Source organism: Ceratosolen solmsi, unplaced genomic scaffold (assembly GCF_000503995.2).
Source record: "Ceratosolen solmsi marchali unplaced genomic scaffold, CerSol_1.0 scaffold23, whole genome shotgun sequence".
NCBI classification, from domain to species: Eukaryota; Metazoa; Arthropoda; class Insecta; order Hymenoptera; family Agaonidae; genus Ceratosolen; species Ceratosolen solmsi.
The window spans coordinates 4,431,175-4,447,864 of NW_011948430.1; the positions used below are offsets into that span (position 1 = coordinate 4,431,175).

Genomic DNA, 16,690 nt, shown 5'->3' on the forward strand with positions numbered 1-16,690 from the left:
GTGTAAAAATCACTGATTACAGCTAAATTATAAACTTAAAACTAAAATATAAATGATTGCTGATATATTAGACTAAATTTGCAATCTTCATTGAGTGTATTGTTAATTGAGAAAATCGTATATAATAATAGAGTAAAGATAAATAATTTTTATTAGGTAATTTTGATGTGGCGTAGTTGTTTAAATTTAAATCTCTACCGCGACGCAAAAAACTTCTTTTTTTTTTTTTTTTACAACATTTGGACTTTAAGGGATAATTTTTCTATTCATTGGGGTTTTTTTCCTTCTTTTTCCTTTTTTTTTTAAATGAATTTTCAAAGATAATAATAATGTACCAATCAATAAAGGATAATGAAAATTTCCTTCCAGCTGACTGCGAAAACTGGCATAACTCATAGTGCACTAACTAGAGAAGTATAAGAAAAATCTTTTTTTTTCTTATAAACTAACACAATCAACTTAAAAACTGTAAAAAAAATATTAAAACTTTAAATTATCATTGATCGTGCTGGAAAGAAAAACAGAGCAAATCGATATTAAATGTTTATGGAATTAATATGGGTTTTTTCTTTCTTTTTTTTTTTTTCTTTTCTTCATTTCTTTAACCAATTCGTCGATTTATATTTGTAACACACATTCGAAACTTTCAATTATACCATAACAAATTTTTATGACATTTGTTATTGCTCGGATAAAGAAAAGTAATGATTTCCAGATATCCAATTATAACTATGTTTACCGAGAATTTCTTCAAATGCAAATTAAAATTCAAGGAAATAATTTATTGGCTAGTTTATCGTATTCACGAATATATTTTGATAAAATTGACGTAAAATTTGCCTAATTGCTAAAACGGATAAGTAGCTGCATTTTGTTTATCCTATGCGTTGATTTCAAAGTTTCTTAAGGCACAAATTTTATTACTTCTTGCTCTATTACAAAACAATAGAGGTAAATAGAAAAACGAATAAAATAATAATCGATATTAATAGAATCCAGCTAAAAGGAATTAATTCGTAAAATAAATCAGCGAGTACTGTTGCTTTATCGCCACGAATTTTTTTATGCATGATAATATCGAGTGCCCGATCATAATTGGAAACTCGTATTATTTTTCTTTCTCAAGTAGGATCTTAATATTACTTTAATCACTCGTGAGCAATATTAAATGACATTGGCTTTGAGCGGAAGAGTTGCAAGCCAATCAAAATCCCGTTGCATTAGCTATTCACAATAATCCACAATTATCACGGATACATAAACTAAATTATATTTACATTACAGACTCGTAGATCAACATTTACCTATAGCTATCACGCTCTCGATTTGGACTGTGTCCCCTTGGCGAATTGTTGTTCCTACCGGCCAAACTGCAGGCGACTACGTCCCTGTGGGCAATGGCATTGGCCGTCATCACAGTATTCGTAACCGTCGAGACACCGCAGGTCGTCGTCGTCGCACTCAGCGGTATACTGCTGCTATTGATGCCGCTGTGATTGTTCGTCGCGACGCTACCTATCGTTGACTTGCTCAGGTTTGTACAAGGGGACGCTCGACTATTCCGCTGTAAATTAAATTTTATTACATTAGGCACGAGTTTTACTTTCACGTGGACGAAGGCGCGACATAATCTTATCCCGCAAACAGGCCGATACCCGATATTATCATTCTCGAGCTCTTTTTAATACGCGTATTATTATAGCTTTTTTTTTTTTTTTTTACAACAAACAGCGTAAATGTATTTTCAAATACGAAGTATTGTTGAAAAAACCCGCGTATGGGAATCGGTATACTCTCTTATATGGTAGTGGTATTTTACATTTATTAATATTCGGGCAAATTAGCATTAAAATGTAGGAGTGAAAAAGTGCCTGGGACCTCCGAACCTTGCATTTAATTTCTCCGTACGTCCAATAATAATGACAATAGGCTCGAAAGTCCATACTATCCAAATATTAACGTATAAATATAATAATCTTATCGTTGTCTCAAACATATGAATGGCATTTCATGTTAATATTAAAAAAAAAAAAAAAAAAAAAAATATGAAAAAAAAAATGACATTCCTCTCGAATTCAACATAAATAACTCTGCTGTCGCGTTACAGTGAAAATTTGTTTTCGTTAATCTTGATGATAGCAATGAGAAATTCAACGAGCCAAACATTTATTTCCACGTAACGATGTATCCGAGGACTATTTGATAATTAATTTTGTCGATAAATACAATTTAATATTCCCTTTATTATTGAAGTCGACCCAATTCAATTATAAATACACAGTGTGCTTTACTAAATGAAATTTTCGCAAGATAAAATAATCTTTATAAAACAGCGAAAACAAGTGCATTTAACGACGGGGTCGCGCGTGACGGAATCACGCTAATTTTTACATCGAGTTTTCACATAAGCGCATATAATTATAATTTAAAATGCAAATATTGCAGTTACGCAATTATTATCGTCGCGGGTGTATAAAGTATTGAAAAACATGCGAAAGAGAGTGGTGGAGAAATGGCTTGAGAGATTTACGAGAGGTTGCGTTAGCGAATATACAGGATGTCGGGTGAGATCGCGAGAGCCCCGAATGAACGATAACAAAGCCCGGGCGAACCAATAATGCCAGATGCAGTGTCGTCGTTCTCTCGAAGCTCTCCAAGTGCAAATAAGTAATAAACAAGTAACTCACGATGTCGGTGCGCGATGAGGCCGAATGCGAGGGCGATGACACCGCGGGCGGCAGGTACGGGCTATGGTTCAAGGCAGTGTAGGGCGTGTAGAGGGGTGGATAGGACGGGTGGGTCTGGGGATAGGCGGCCATTGGCAAAGGTGGTGGGTACGTGGTGGTCGCGGCGCCATTCGACGGAGCTGCCGGTGCAACGCCAAGGCTCGCCACCGCCGGCGATGTCGTGTGAGACGAGGACGAGACGAGAGGTACATTGGGCGGATGCAGCGCCGGTATGGACGTGTGTGGTTGCGGCAGCTGCTGCGGTAGTTGCTGTTGTTGTTGCTGCTGCTGCTGCTGCTGCTGCTGTTGTTGTTGTTGTTGCTGCTGCTGGTGCTGATGCTGATGCTGATGCCTGCTGTTGCTGTTGCTGCTGCATGGGTTGCTGTAAGGGCAGCGGTTGCTGCTGCTGCTGATTCGGCTGTTGGGATGTCTGGTGCAGCTGATGTGACAGTTGCTGCTGCTGCTGCTGTTGTTGTTGCTGCTGCTGCTGTTGCTGTTGCTGTTGCTGTTGTTGTTGCTGCTGCTGGTGCTGATGCTGATGCTGATGCTGATGCTGATGCTGTTGTTGTTGCTGCTGTTGTTGTTGGCAGAGAGAGGGCGGGGGTAGGGCCGGGGACACCGGCCGTTGCTGCGGGGCTATTGCACGTGGATTCGCTGCTAGCGGACTAGTCATCTACAGGGCAGAAAAATAAAGGAACTCAGTGATGAAGCCTTGGTAAACACGGTGCTTGTACATCTGCGCGGACGATTGTAAGGGACCTTGTTTTTTGTTTGTTTTTTTTTTTTGTTCAATTTGCTGACTACTTCCACTTACGACGTAACGGCGCTCTCCTGCCATTGTTATATGTGGAGTGAAAACACGTAGCGAGAATTTCCATTATGAAGGACATAATTTTCTATTTACAACGTTAAAGCGGATACACGCTTGACAACGCCGCGAGATTTACGACCTTACGCGTTAATTTTTCTCGCGCAACTTACAATTTAATTTTGCCTTTTGCAGAAATATATTTCCCAGCGTTGTAATTTTCGCAAAAATGAGTGTATAGCTAACGTTTTAACGAGATGAAATGAAGAATGTGTCGCGTTTGGCAATATTTGTTGAATTATCCAAAGCAATCATCGGCTGCGGTTAATGTCTAGTATTTTGTTAAATAATTATTATCACGCAATTGATATTTAAGCGAGTAAATAAAGCATCGATCGTTGTTGTATAGTTTAACGTTTGATTGGCCGAGCAAGCGATCGAGTGCAGGAAAATTTTCTCGAGTTCGAGTGATTATCGTGATTTGATTTTTTATTTCAGATTATTGGTGAAAGATAAAACCACGGGGATTAGTCAATTATAATTATAAAAACGTGTATATAAATAAGCCACTTGTAACGTAGCTCATTCGTAATACATAATAAATGGCATCCAATGGAATAGCATATTTTTCTATTTGGTTAATTGCTGCTAATCAAATTGTAATGGTCAACGAACGAGCCACTAACTAACAATTAAATCAAAACGCCATTACAATATTACAAATAATTACATGCTGCCGGCTAAATATAATTACCATACGTTAATGACATATTCTACACCGCGCATTGACACACGAAAAATAAACTTTCTGCGTGTATGCGAGGATTTTGTGCGCAGGTAAAAACTTTTCGATTCATAGCCCTTACTTTTTACAATAAAAACAAAAACAAAACAATGGAAAAACAGCCGAATTGGCTCTCGATTCAAGAATTAAATAATAATAATAAAAAAAAAAAAAAAAAAAAAAAATTAATTCAAATTTCAAGGATATCTTTATAAAAAGATGTAAATATTAAATGTAGACATAAAAAGTGTATTATCATGGTCCTCGTGAATTTATAGCCACATAAATGCCATACACGAGCACCAATGTTTCCGATTGATGCCCATAACTATATATGTCACGTAAAATTATAAAAAAAAAAAAAAAAGTTTACAGCTTATAAAACATACACTTTTCACTTGTCTTTTAAATATGCCGTTCTTCCTACGAAGGACTATATATTACCATCGCTACGCGTTCTTTCCCCATGATCTTTTCCTTCAAAATTACAATGAAAATCATCAGCCGGCTAAGAGGTACGACAGGTGATTCCCACCCACCCCTTTGAAAGGACCAGATTCTACACATGGAGCTGGCACTATCTTTAAGCGAAAATCTTCATCGAGACAAAATTACAAGAAGCTTCATAAAGTGCGGACTATTTTTAACGGGATTCCCTTAGAAGAGAGAAATCCCACAAATCAGTCACGCTAATGATCGGCATTCGAGGAGTTACTACCGACCGATTTCCAGCACTTACCCAATGAAAAGACAATAAAGCTGACGAGGAAATAATACTCGAAGCTCCTCGTTAGTAACTCACGTCTCCCCGTCTTCGTCTCAACGACCTCTCGTCGACGACAAGCGCCGCTCGAAAATTCGCCCTCGCTCTTATCCCTCTCCCTTCAATAAACAACGCGTTGTATTAGTAGGATATGGTATACTCACGGGTGGTTGGGATATGTGTGGAGGTAACGTGGGGCTCGGAGGACTGGGCGCCGTTGGGACTGGCGCGGTGGCAGGCACAGGAGGAGGAATCGGCGCCGGGGCATCTGTCGCAGGATTCGAGATCTGGCCGCCGGTATCTGGTGGCGATCCTCCCGCCCCGTTCGCCGGAGGCAGCACGTGCGGTGAAGAAGATGGCAGCTCGTCTAAGAGAAAAAGCATGGCTCAGTTGGGTTTAAGGTATCGCCGCGGGCGTCGGCCGAGTGCCCGATAATTCGCGTAAGAACAAGGTGCGAGCGAACATTGGTGGCCGGGTCGCGAGTGTCGTTATTAATTCCGTTCTGCTCGTCGACTTGGCTGCCAACGATTTATGGAGCCGAGTCGACGATTAATTTTAAATATGGCGATATTCTAGTTTTTTCGATTTCTGGAATTTTTTTTCTCTATTTGCGCATCGAGACGAAGGCGTGGAAAAACTTTTTAATGCCCTTGTAGGCGCTCGACTATCGCGTGCTAGTAATGTTAAGCCTTAAATGATATTTGTACAGAAACATTTGTTTAAATACGATCCTTCGCTTTTATCGCTTAATCCAGTCAAAGGCTTAGTTTCAACAGATGCAAAATTTTATTCGTCGTATTGTTCCGCACGAACGCGGCCGCAATAGATAAAGTCTACACGGCGCGCGCGCGCGCGCACGAGCACGGGCACGCACAAATAAATAAATTAATAAATAAATAAATAAATATATGTATGTATGTATGTATAACAAAAAACATAAACAAGAAAGGAAGATTTACATTTACGTGCAAGGGGTGGTGGGGTAGAAGACTCAAAGAGTATCGATTCCGCATCCGAGTTCTGTAACAGAAATGAAAACAGTGCGGATGAATTTTTTTCTCTTTTTCTTCGCGATTATCGCGCTACGGCAATTAATAATATATAATAAGTGGCCCCTTACCTTATCGTCTTCTCCTTCACTATCACACTGTGGAATAAAATTATAACTGCGTTAATATTCGTGTTGACTCCTCTTTTTGCTTATATTACTTTAAGTAAATAGAGATTTTGCTTTGCCAGAAAAGAAAACGAAAATACTTACGATATAACCTTTACCCGAACTGCAATGACTGCTAGCCTGTGAAGCAAAATTTTCATGCTCTTTACGTATACGCAATAATCATTAGACAATTATTGTTTAAGTTTTCATTTAAGTACTTCATTGTGAACAGGTGATCGCTTTATTTCTATTACCATTATCATTCGTTATTTCTTATCTTTCGTTCTTTTATTGAACTGAATTACTCTTATGCATTCACTAAAAAGCACACTGCTGTGCTTGTATTATTGAAATATGTTATGTATTTATCCGGAATATTAATATTTGTCATGAAAATAATGTAGCGCGCGTTGTATCGAGCATCGTATAGGATAGACGTTGACTTTTCTGTTTTGTTTGAAAATTTTTTATAATTGTAGTCGCCTCCCAATTTGTGAAACTTTAATGCCATGTGTATATATATATATATATATATATACAATGTTGACAGTGATCAATGAAATTCCAATTGAATGCGAATGAACGACACTTGAACACGAACGCGTGTTTTTTCTTTTTCCCTTGAACTCGTTTGATTAATAAACATCATATGGTATACACGCGTATGAAATATATATTAAAATGAATTTTATGAAAATATGCGTGCGTAAGTGCGCGTGCGCGTGCGACTATCAATCGCGCTTGTCGAACGATTCGAATTATATTTATATGGCTTACGCGTTATAGTCCATGATGTTTTCAAAATGCTTATTTAATCAGCATTGTAAAATAAGAAAGTAGTAGCGTTTACGGAATTGTGGGTCCGCGTAAGTATGTATGCAAGTATAGGTGTAGGTGTGCACTTATTATGGAATCATGTATATATATATATATATATATATATATATATATATATATATATATATATTACAGAAAAACTCTATAAACACACAAAAACTCGATTAACAATCAAACAATTTTTCTGTTTGTTTCTTTATGACAATTATAAAAACATAATGTTTAATCATACTCCGATTAATCGGAATATAAAAATGTAATATTTGTTAACTATTTATTTTTATCGCGTATAATAAAAAGTGTGTATAAACATGACTGATAAATCGACAATAAAATTGGCTCTCGCAACAGCTGACGATAAAAATAAGGTAGAAAAAAAATAAATAATAAAAAAAAAAAAAGAAAAAAAGAAAAAAAATGAAAATACGAAAATACAAAAATATGAAAATAAGTATTAAATGAAATATCGGAATGAATATTGGTTGAATGGAGATCGCTTTGGAGCCACTTAACAAGAATAATTACACATTGCATATAATACCGATAACGACGAATTCAGCCACAATCACATAATTATCGCCGGTTCGTGCCCTCTACACTTTATGTTTACATCCAAACCAGCGGGTCAATAGAAAAGGGCATTAAATACGAAAGGGCTGGTTATCATAAAACATTATCTTAGGCGAGGCAGCGGTTGGCCGAGTCAAGTGCCTTTCCGCAATTAAAATAGCTGCGAGCCGATTAAAAGTTCCAGATACATTAACTTTTACAAATTCGCTGAAAGACTTGACTTTGTTAAGCGACTGACTCGACGAAGGGGAAATAATCTATTTTTACGACCGAAGTTACGTAGTCCCGCTTGCTGGACGCATAGAAAATGCGAGCCATTCCGTGGACAAGTGTGACAAAGACGAGGATGAACGTGTAGTAGTCGATTGAATGCGAGGGAGTATGAATGAAACCACCCGAGGATGGATGCGGGCGCCACAATCCGCACGTCATTCCCTCGACAAGCGCAATCATACGTCGACGGACACTTACATCGCTGAGATGGTCCCTGGAACTGTCGGCGTCCTGGCTATCCCTCGGGATGCCAGAGCCGTGCAACTGCTCGGAAGCTCTTCCGCTGTCGTCGCTCGTGCCCGCATCTAGGCCCTGTGACGTACACAAACAAACAAAATAATCAATAGCCGGCGCGGCACTTGCTCTCCCTTAAATCTGGACTTATTTTTAATTGCGCTCGCTCGCGAAGTTAAGCGAAGTGTGTTATTAGGACGTTAAAAATAGAGAGGCACACACATCGATTAGCCTCTTATTTTTCCCTTCCGTCATTTTCTCTCCTCTACATCTGCTTCCACCTATTCGTCTTCGTCTTCGTTCATTCTCTCCTTTTTATATTATTTTGCATGAAACATCTGACGTTCGCTCGGCGAGAATAATAATAGACGTTCGTTATTTTGATACTTTTGATATAGAGCGTCTCGGTGACGCTTAAAGTTTATACTTAACGGGAGACCGGTGAAGTTATTCGATTTAAAGTGTCTTTTTACTCTTGCGGAGTAAGTGCAATCTCGCATGCTGAGGGCCAGCAGCGAGTGTGGTGAATCATTAACTCGACGCTTTCCGAGTGACATAGGATTGTCACGATATGTCTTATTTATCGGGAGAATTATTATATTTAATGGCCTTGCAGCGCCAATGCCGTTAATGCCAAATCGAATGGTGAGTAAATAAAAGCCGCGCTCGTAATGCCAATGGGAAATCCATTGTTCGTTGATTAAAGCGTTGAGAAGATTTCCACGGCTCGCGATGGCAAAGTTTATGTAAATACGAAGAGAAAAAAATATTGAAAAGCCAAACGGCCGAAGGCAATTTAATGTAACGCATCGTCGAGTGGCGGCCGGCGTTATAACGAGTCGGTGTTACTAGTATTTTCCTGAAAATTGATGTTTCCGATAGGCGTCGATTGCAGTTAATAGATGAAGAGTATTACCTGGTTTAGCGTCGAGGGTGTCAGTATGGAATTATGCGTGCTGTAATGGTTGTGCTTAAAGTGGTTTTTAATGTGGTGGTCGTTATGCCGGTTATTCTGTCCCGTGTCCACCTTTGGCTTCTCCTCCGCTATTGACAGTAACGAATGCAGTTTCTTGAAGTTATTTTTGCCGGCTAATTTTATTGCACTCTGTAATCACGCAAAACAAATGCCCTCGCGTTAGTTTATACATATACATACATATATATATATATATATATATATATATATATAAATATAGATAATTATTAATTGATAATAAGTGGATGAAAAAATTAACGAGAGAGTGAGAGAAAGAGAGAGAGAGAGAGAGAGAGAGAGAGAGAGAGAGACAGAGAGAGAGAGATTATTAATTTATGCATGACGCAATCGGGGAATTAAGTTTCAAAACCAGTCTTATCTATTGTAACTGATACGTCGACAACGTAAAATAAATTTCAAGTAAATTTTTCAACAATATGATAGTATAGGCTCGGGGGCTTCGTATTATAATCGGATATTCTAAGATAAGTAAGCTCTTTGAATAATAATACAGTATTTATAGACTAAGCGAATTAATGCTTTAAAACTAAAATTATGCATGTACGCGCGGGCTCGCTCACCTACACATGTACAAATTGCAAGGAATGCTCGTATCAATTATTCGCAAAATCATCTTGCTACAGCTAATATAAAATGATTGGAATTTTTCTTTTTCCCTTTTTATATATATATATATATATATATATATATATATATGTATATATATTAATTAACATAGCCGTTAACTTAGAAATATTGCTCAAGTAGCATCGCTAATTGATTAAATGAGTTTAAAATATGATTAGAAAGATTACGTGGAACGAAATAAATTTTCTTCAAGTGGTTAATTGCATTATAGTTTCTACGAAACGGGAAAATATCTTTACGCAAGTGACACACTGGGCGAATCTTCACGATTTTAATCATATTATCCTCGCGTTTTATTCGTTCTTCAATCGCATTCGCTACGTTAATTTGCCAGTTTATCATTCGCAAAAAATATAAATGCAATAACGTTACTTGCTTTTGAAAATGCCAAGTGAGCGAACGATTGAGTACGAAAGGAGTAGGAAGACGGATGAAGAAAGAAAATTCGTCGTTAATTTAATATTGAAAATAAGGCCAATTGGAATAAAAGAGTGAAAAAGCTACCGAGTCGCAAATTGAGATGTGAATTCGCGAAAGGCGATTACAAAAAGGTATAAACGTCTAAATCGGCTAATAAACTGCGATCACTCGAATGTCATACGTTTTTCTCCAATAGACAGACAGTTTATCTCCAACACTCGGTCCCCGCGTACCAAGTATATCGGTGCGACGGAGCGCGTGTAGCAAGTAACCAGTAGCGAGTAATAACGTACGCTCAATGCAATTTGTGCATTGTTTTAGCTCAATGCAAGTATCGAGGCGGAGATTTAGCAGGGAGATTAAACCTTACAGCGTATCGGCAATTTAAATAATAAATAAAACATGAATATATATATATATATATATATATATATATATATATATATATCGCATCGGCTCGAGTTGCGCGGATAATACGCCTCGACGTCGTCTCGGACATTGCCAAATTGACACGAACTTCAACGGCTCTCGTCGGAAGCTTGTAAACACACTCGGGCAATTAAATCTCCATTACAATTGAGCCGGGAATTCAAAGAGCAGCGAGAAAAAAAAATGCATCCTCATACTTCATTCACGGCCCGGTCATCCCCCGCCCCGTCCAAACGGCACGTGTTTCGTCTTCGAGGAGGCCGAGCGTGAAAAAAACCTCGCATTGCAACAAATATCGTCGGGCGGTGGGGTAGGGTGAGGTAGGGTTGGGTGGGGTGGGGTTGGGTAGGGTAGGGTAGAGGCAAGGGGAGAGGACGCACCGAGCGCGTGAATACAAATTTATCGCCGTGGCGTCAGTTACGAGTACGCGTTGTAAAGAGCGACGAAAGGGGTGGGGCAGGGGTAGGGCCCGCGGCGGTAGCTACTTGATTAAGGGGAGAGGAGGGGTTGTGGCGAAAATTTTTGGGGAGGGGGTTGTCACGGGAAGCGGCGTGGAGTAGGACGAGGGGTTACGGGGTTAGGGGGAACGGCGGTCGAATGACTGGAGGAGGAGGAGGAGGAGGAGGAGGAGGTAGGAAGGACTGGAGGGGAGCAGGGCCGACGCGACGAGGGGCAGGGGGTGCGATTCGAATAAGGTCGGCAACGGCGTGCATATGGCAAGTCAGACATCGGCTCGCTCGTTTCTTCTCTCGGCAGCCGCAAAGGCGAAGTAGAGAAGATTGCGTTCGGGGCGCAGTGCGCAATCGTGGCTCTCAAAATGGCCATTACCGTGAGGAGGAGCACGTGTGCAGGGTAAATTATCGGGACGGGCTTACGGAACTAGTGACTCTTTACTTACGTGCCTGATTCACGTCCACGTCCAGCGCAGGTCCGGGAGCGCGGGTGAGAGCACGCGCGCACAACACGATCCTTAATCGACCCGATTGATCTCGCGCACACGCGTGCGGTGAGAGTCGAAAAGAAAGTGAGCGAGAGAGAAGGACGATCAGCCGGTGAGTGCAACGGCTCAAGGTGTGCGCGCGCGAGGAGCGCATCCGTGGTTGTAATGCGCGACGGCGGCGACGGTCGCCGTCTCCCTCTCCGGCGGTGCGTCGGTGCGTGCGACGCTCGGCGGCGGCGCTCGCGAGAGGGGGATGATATCGAGCGAGGGAGGGGCGGGGAGGGACGAGACGACTGGGCCGACGAGGGGACGCCGAGGGAAAGGGGGTCACTCGGCGGATTGCTGGGAGGGGAGAAAGAAGACATTGACCGAAGGAGCGCGACGACGCCGCTCTCCTCGCCGCCACGGCTAACCTATAGCTGAAGGAGGGAGCTCGAGGGAGGGAGAGAGATTCTGCCGAGAGCTGCTGCTACTGCTGTTGCTGCTGCTGCTGCTGCTGCTGCTGCTGCTGCTGCTGCTGCTGCTGCTGCTGCTGCTGCCGCCGCCGCCGTCGCTGCCGCCGCCGCCGTTGCCGCTGCCGCCGCTGTTGCTGTTGGTGCTGCTGCTGCTGCTGCCACCGCCGTCGTCGTCGTTGCTGTTGCTGCTGACGCCGCTACTTTTTCCTTCCAAAGACAGAGGATTTTCTTTTCGCGATGCCTTGGCCACTGGAATGTGGTAGAAAATCTATGCGCCTCGTGCTTATTTAGCAACGGCAGCGACGACGAAGACAACGATGGCATCGGCATGATTGCGCAAGCGAGTGCTTCTTTATTTTTATGTAACTACGGGCTTGCTACTTTACTTTTTTTAATGTCAAAGTACAGGAAGCCGCAACTTTGCTACGCGAATTGGCCGTACATTTTCTGGCACGGAAATCGACCTCCTCTTCACTCTGTCATTTGTACTTCTGCTTTTTACCGTTTACTATTTTACGTCATTTTTCAACAAAGCGTGTCTGTTCTATTAAATTATCATATCACTGTTGTGATATTTTCATCTAGAGGGGCAAATTTTCTCCCGTATATTTTAATAAGCACTCGCTCCAATTCGGTTGCCTATTTCATCTTGCATATCCTTCTTCCTCGCGTTAACGTGTATACACACGTAGTTTCATGCAAAGTGCGATAAAGTATCGACCGAAGTGTACCAAAGTCGTTTTGGGTTATGAAAAATTTACGGGAATCGGACCAGACGTATATATATATATATATATATGTGTGTGTGTGTGTGTGTGTATGCAAATAGGCCCGTCCATACCTGTCCCTCGGATAATTTTATATGCCTGTCGACGATAGCCGCTTGATTGGGGACCCTTTACATAACTATTTGGGATTCAAAATTTTTTGTAAATGAAACGGCGATAATTTTATTTGTAGGCATTAAACGAAGCGGGCTTTGTTAAAGCCAATCTTATTATAATATTTTGGTCGGTAGGCGGTCGGTATGCAAGTGACAAATAAGCAATTTTTAAAATGTTCTTTTTATAATAATGTCTATGCTAATTAAGTAATAATTTATTAGATTAGTTAGCGTCAATATTGATTATTATGGGCGAGTATACTTTTCGAAATCGAACGCATAACAAGCATGTATGAGTCTTTTTGTATCCAATTTAGCACATCTGCTCAGTAAATTTCCTTCACGTTACGTTACATTATTTTGTGCAACAGCCTGAGTAATTGTAAATGTATACGCTATAATATGGATTATTTAAGCAATGTCTTCCCTCGTTTTCCCATTGCCTCGATCCACTGACCATAAAATGATTATCGTTGTAAGGAATTTCTTTGGTCCGTTCTGAGAAAATATAGCCGTTTAACGTAACGGCAAGCAATGCTTTGCGATTTTCGTATTCCATTGGATCACGAATGAATTCGAGCAAGTGAATAACATTGCGTTAACTCTCGAGCTGCCGCACGTATAACATAATCGCAAATAACAAACGGACAGTCTCTCTCTCTCTCTCTCTCTCTCTCACTCTCACTCTCTCTCTCTCTGTGTGTGTTTGTTTATTTGTTTGTGCCCGCGCGCATGTGTACATCTATCTATATGCATCTATATAATGCACATAAATAATGGGAGAACTCGAGCACGAGATCATAAAACAATAGCGGGCCAATCAATTCATCGATAAGCGATCGTAGAAACCAGACCGAATAACGCGATTTAACAGCTAGGTTTATCAGATTCTATATAGACTATAGAGACGGATGATAGTTAAGCCAAAGACGAAGATGTGCGATCATTGTGAAAGATATCTGATGTTGCGATAAGTGAAATTAGTGTTGTCTCGCATGTGAGAAAGACTTGGATAAGGAGAAACCAGTGTCATTAGCTACTTTGTTAAGTCGTCGTGGCGCGATATGAAACGTTAATTGTGTATAATGACATAACAATGGGAACGGGCAATTCTTATCATTCGTAAATTTCACTTGCTTTCGCGGGGCATTTGCTACCTCAACTTTACCACCGCGCCGCTGTTATCCTACGCACGGATTAATGACTCGACGGTCATAAAAACGCGGCAGCAGATTGAAATTGTAGGTCGCGCGTAGGCGAGGACGTCCGTACCAGCATCGCTTGCTTTTTTTTCATTCTTTTTTCATTTTTTTTTCCCTTCCGATTCCCGTTAACAGCTGACAATTAATAACGGGGCTGAAAATCGGGATAACGCGGGAAAGTATTTAGGCGCGACAGGCGGAAGAGGCACTCGAATAAGACAAAAGGAAAAAATGTACTCATGATCCTCCTTGTTTTGGATTATCAATCACCTGATTGGGTGGCCTTTCACGCACCATCACCGGCCCCCGCTCGCAAAAACAGCCGCTCAAGAGAGCAGAAAATCAATATAGCTGTGGAAATCGACGTCAGTCTGAGCGAGAGAGGAAAAAAAGGAAGCCCGCGCGCGCGGAAAGTGCAAATTTCGTCAGGAAAAACAGTGGCCGGGGGCCGACGGAGTGCCTTCCGTTTCTCTCCCTCGTTGTCCCGTCGCCCTTGCGCGTATCCTAGGAGGACCAGGAAAAGCTCGCGTATGGTACAGTTAGGCTCACCAGGGAGCAATAGAGCAAGAGAACGCGATAGAGAGAGAAAGAGAGAGAGAGAGAGTGAGAGAACATGATAGGGGGAAGGAAGGAAGGAAGGGAGGGAGAGAGAGAGAGAGAGAGAGAGAGAGAGAGAGAGAGAGTGAGCAAGGGAGGCCGGTGGGAGAGCGGGCAGACGAAAAAGGGGGGAGGCAGAGAGACGACGAGGAGGCTTTGCGGCTACTAAACTCTCGCGCACGTGCAACGTTGCCACATCTATTCGTTCCTCTCTCTCTCTCTCTCTCTCTCTCTCTCTCTGTTACTCTCTCACTCTCGTTGGCTCGCTCGCTCACTCTCCCGGTTTTGCTATCTCTCGCTTACTCTCCCTCGTTTTCGTTGGCGCGCGCGCGGGTTTCTACCCCCCCCCCCCGGCCCCCAATCCCTCTTACCGTGTATTATTCATATCTCTTTAATTTCGCGGGTCATTTTTCCGGCCTGCCGAGGAAAGAGTCCGCACTGGCCTGGACACTCCGGTAGCACATGCTTGGTTCGCTACGTGCGCATGTGTAATGTCTGCTGCTTGTCCTATCCGTGCTGCTTAAGCGGGTATTTGCGCGCGCGCGCGGGCGCGTGCTAGGAACGAGAGACGTAGGGACGAGGCGACGCGCGTTATGCCGGACGGGCGAACGCCGCAGCAACTGCTCCACTTTCTTTTTCGCTTCGCGACTTTTTTTCGAGTCGTCGGCCATTCTGTCCCCACCACATCGTCAACATGCCGTTTCTCGCACTTTTTCAGACAAGACTTTGTATTGCCTTCGTGCACCGACGGCTCGACTACGTAAAATGTACGCACGGCCGTGTGTTCACCTACTACGTGCAAGCGCTTACGTATGTGTGCGACGGCCGTGGCGGCTCACGTTGCTTTTGTCGCTCGCGTTTTATGGCGCCGCGCAATATCCAAACAGAACTTTATGGCCGCCGAGAAGGTGTACTCGAATAATAATGCTCGCTCGATTTTATTATCCGCGCGTTGAAACCATTGGGCGGTTTGGTGTGGGTCGGGGTGGGAGGAGATAGAGTCGGCGGCGAGAGGTAGAGCGCGGGCGGACGGACGGACGAGTGCGGCGCGGTCGTCGTCTTCGCGTGGGGCTTTGTTGCGAATTCAGTGTAGTGTGGTAAGGGCCAGGTTAATGTGTATGCACATCTACGATATTTTATTACGAGGAATCGAAGCTCTCTCCTTGTCATTACACCGTGACCAGCACTGGCTTGATTACGAGTGGCAAACGACGGGAAAAGCTCGTACTCGGCGCATATTAATAATTTTCTAATTGTTCAATTTTATTTCCTAATCGATATTTGGACTTAGCCGATTGAGCGGTTGTGTAGATTGGACAAGCTGTTGGCTATAATTATCATGACCGATTGCATACTTCGAGGCACGTCGGCTTTTATGTTATTCGTTTCACAAGTTGAATTCGAACGTCGAGCGCCGAGAATAAAAAAATTTGACGCGAATGTACGACGATAATATGTGGAGCATTTTCGTTTGACGGATCAAAACGACATCGTCGTTTCATTGGCTTTGGTCAGTGATTGTCGGGCGATAACAGAGGTGAAAGAGAAGCCGCGAAAGCATAAAAAGGTATTTCTCATGGTATGCGCAACGTACGAGAAGAGGGAAGAAAATCGAGCTTTTCTTTATTTAAAATACATAACGGTAAATTGAGGTGGCTAGCGACGCTAACCGATGCGCGTCGCTGAAATGTTAACGTCTTACATTAAAAATGCAAATAGCATTTAGTTTCGTACGGTTTGGGCTAGAGTGCGGAGTGTATAAATGCATAAACAAAGTCGAGAGGACCTAATGAAGCGCATAAATATTTATACAACGTCTGGCCAGATTTATAAAATACCTGTAAAATCCTGCACAAATATCCAGTGTCAATGTTATACACTCGTCTTTGACGTTTCACTGAAAAAACGTAAATAACAATCTTGCTGCGAGGATGGTAGGAAAAAGAGAGCAAGAAGACTGTACGAGCGGCAGGCTGCCCCCCCCCT

The 16,690-nt window shown here is 42.1% G+C and overlaps 1 protein-coding gene across 1 annotated transcript in view; it reads right to left on the minus strand.

Moving 5' to 3' along the window:
• tay (tay bridge kinase) overlaps positions 1–16,690 on the minus strand; it is a 59,194-nt gene that overhangs the window by 5,765 nt on the left and 36,739 nt on the right. Inside the window, exons 2-10 of the mRNA XM_011501906.1 lie at positions 9,071–9,259; positions 8,119–8,232; positions 6,343–6,378; positions 6,202–6,228; positions 6,041–6,101; positions 5,246–5,448; positions 3,134–3,399; positions 2,688–3,078; positions 1,305–1,564 (exon numbers count right to left, since the gene is read on the minus strand). Of these exons, the coding sequence (XP_011500208.1) occupies positions 1,305–1,564; positions 2,688–3,078; positions 3,134–3,399; positions 5,246–5,448; positions 6,041–6,101; positions 6,202–6,228; positions 6,343–6,378; positions 8,119–8,232; positions 9,071–9,259 (1,547 nt within the window). The remainder of the gene's footprint in view (positions 1–1,304; positions 1,565–2,687; positions 3,079–3,133; positions 3,400–5,245; positions 5,449–6,040; positions 6,102–6,201; positions 6,229–6,342; positions 6,379–8,118; positions 8,233–9,070; positions 9,260–16,690) is intronic.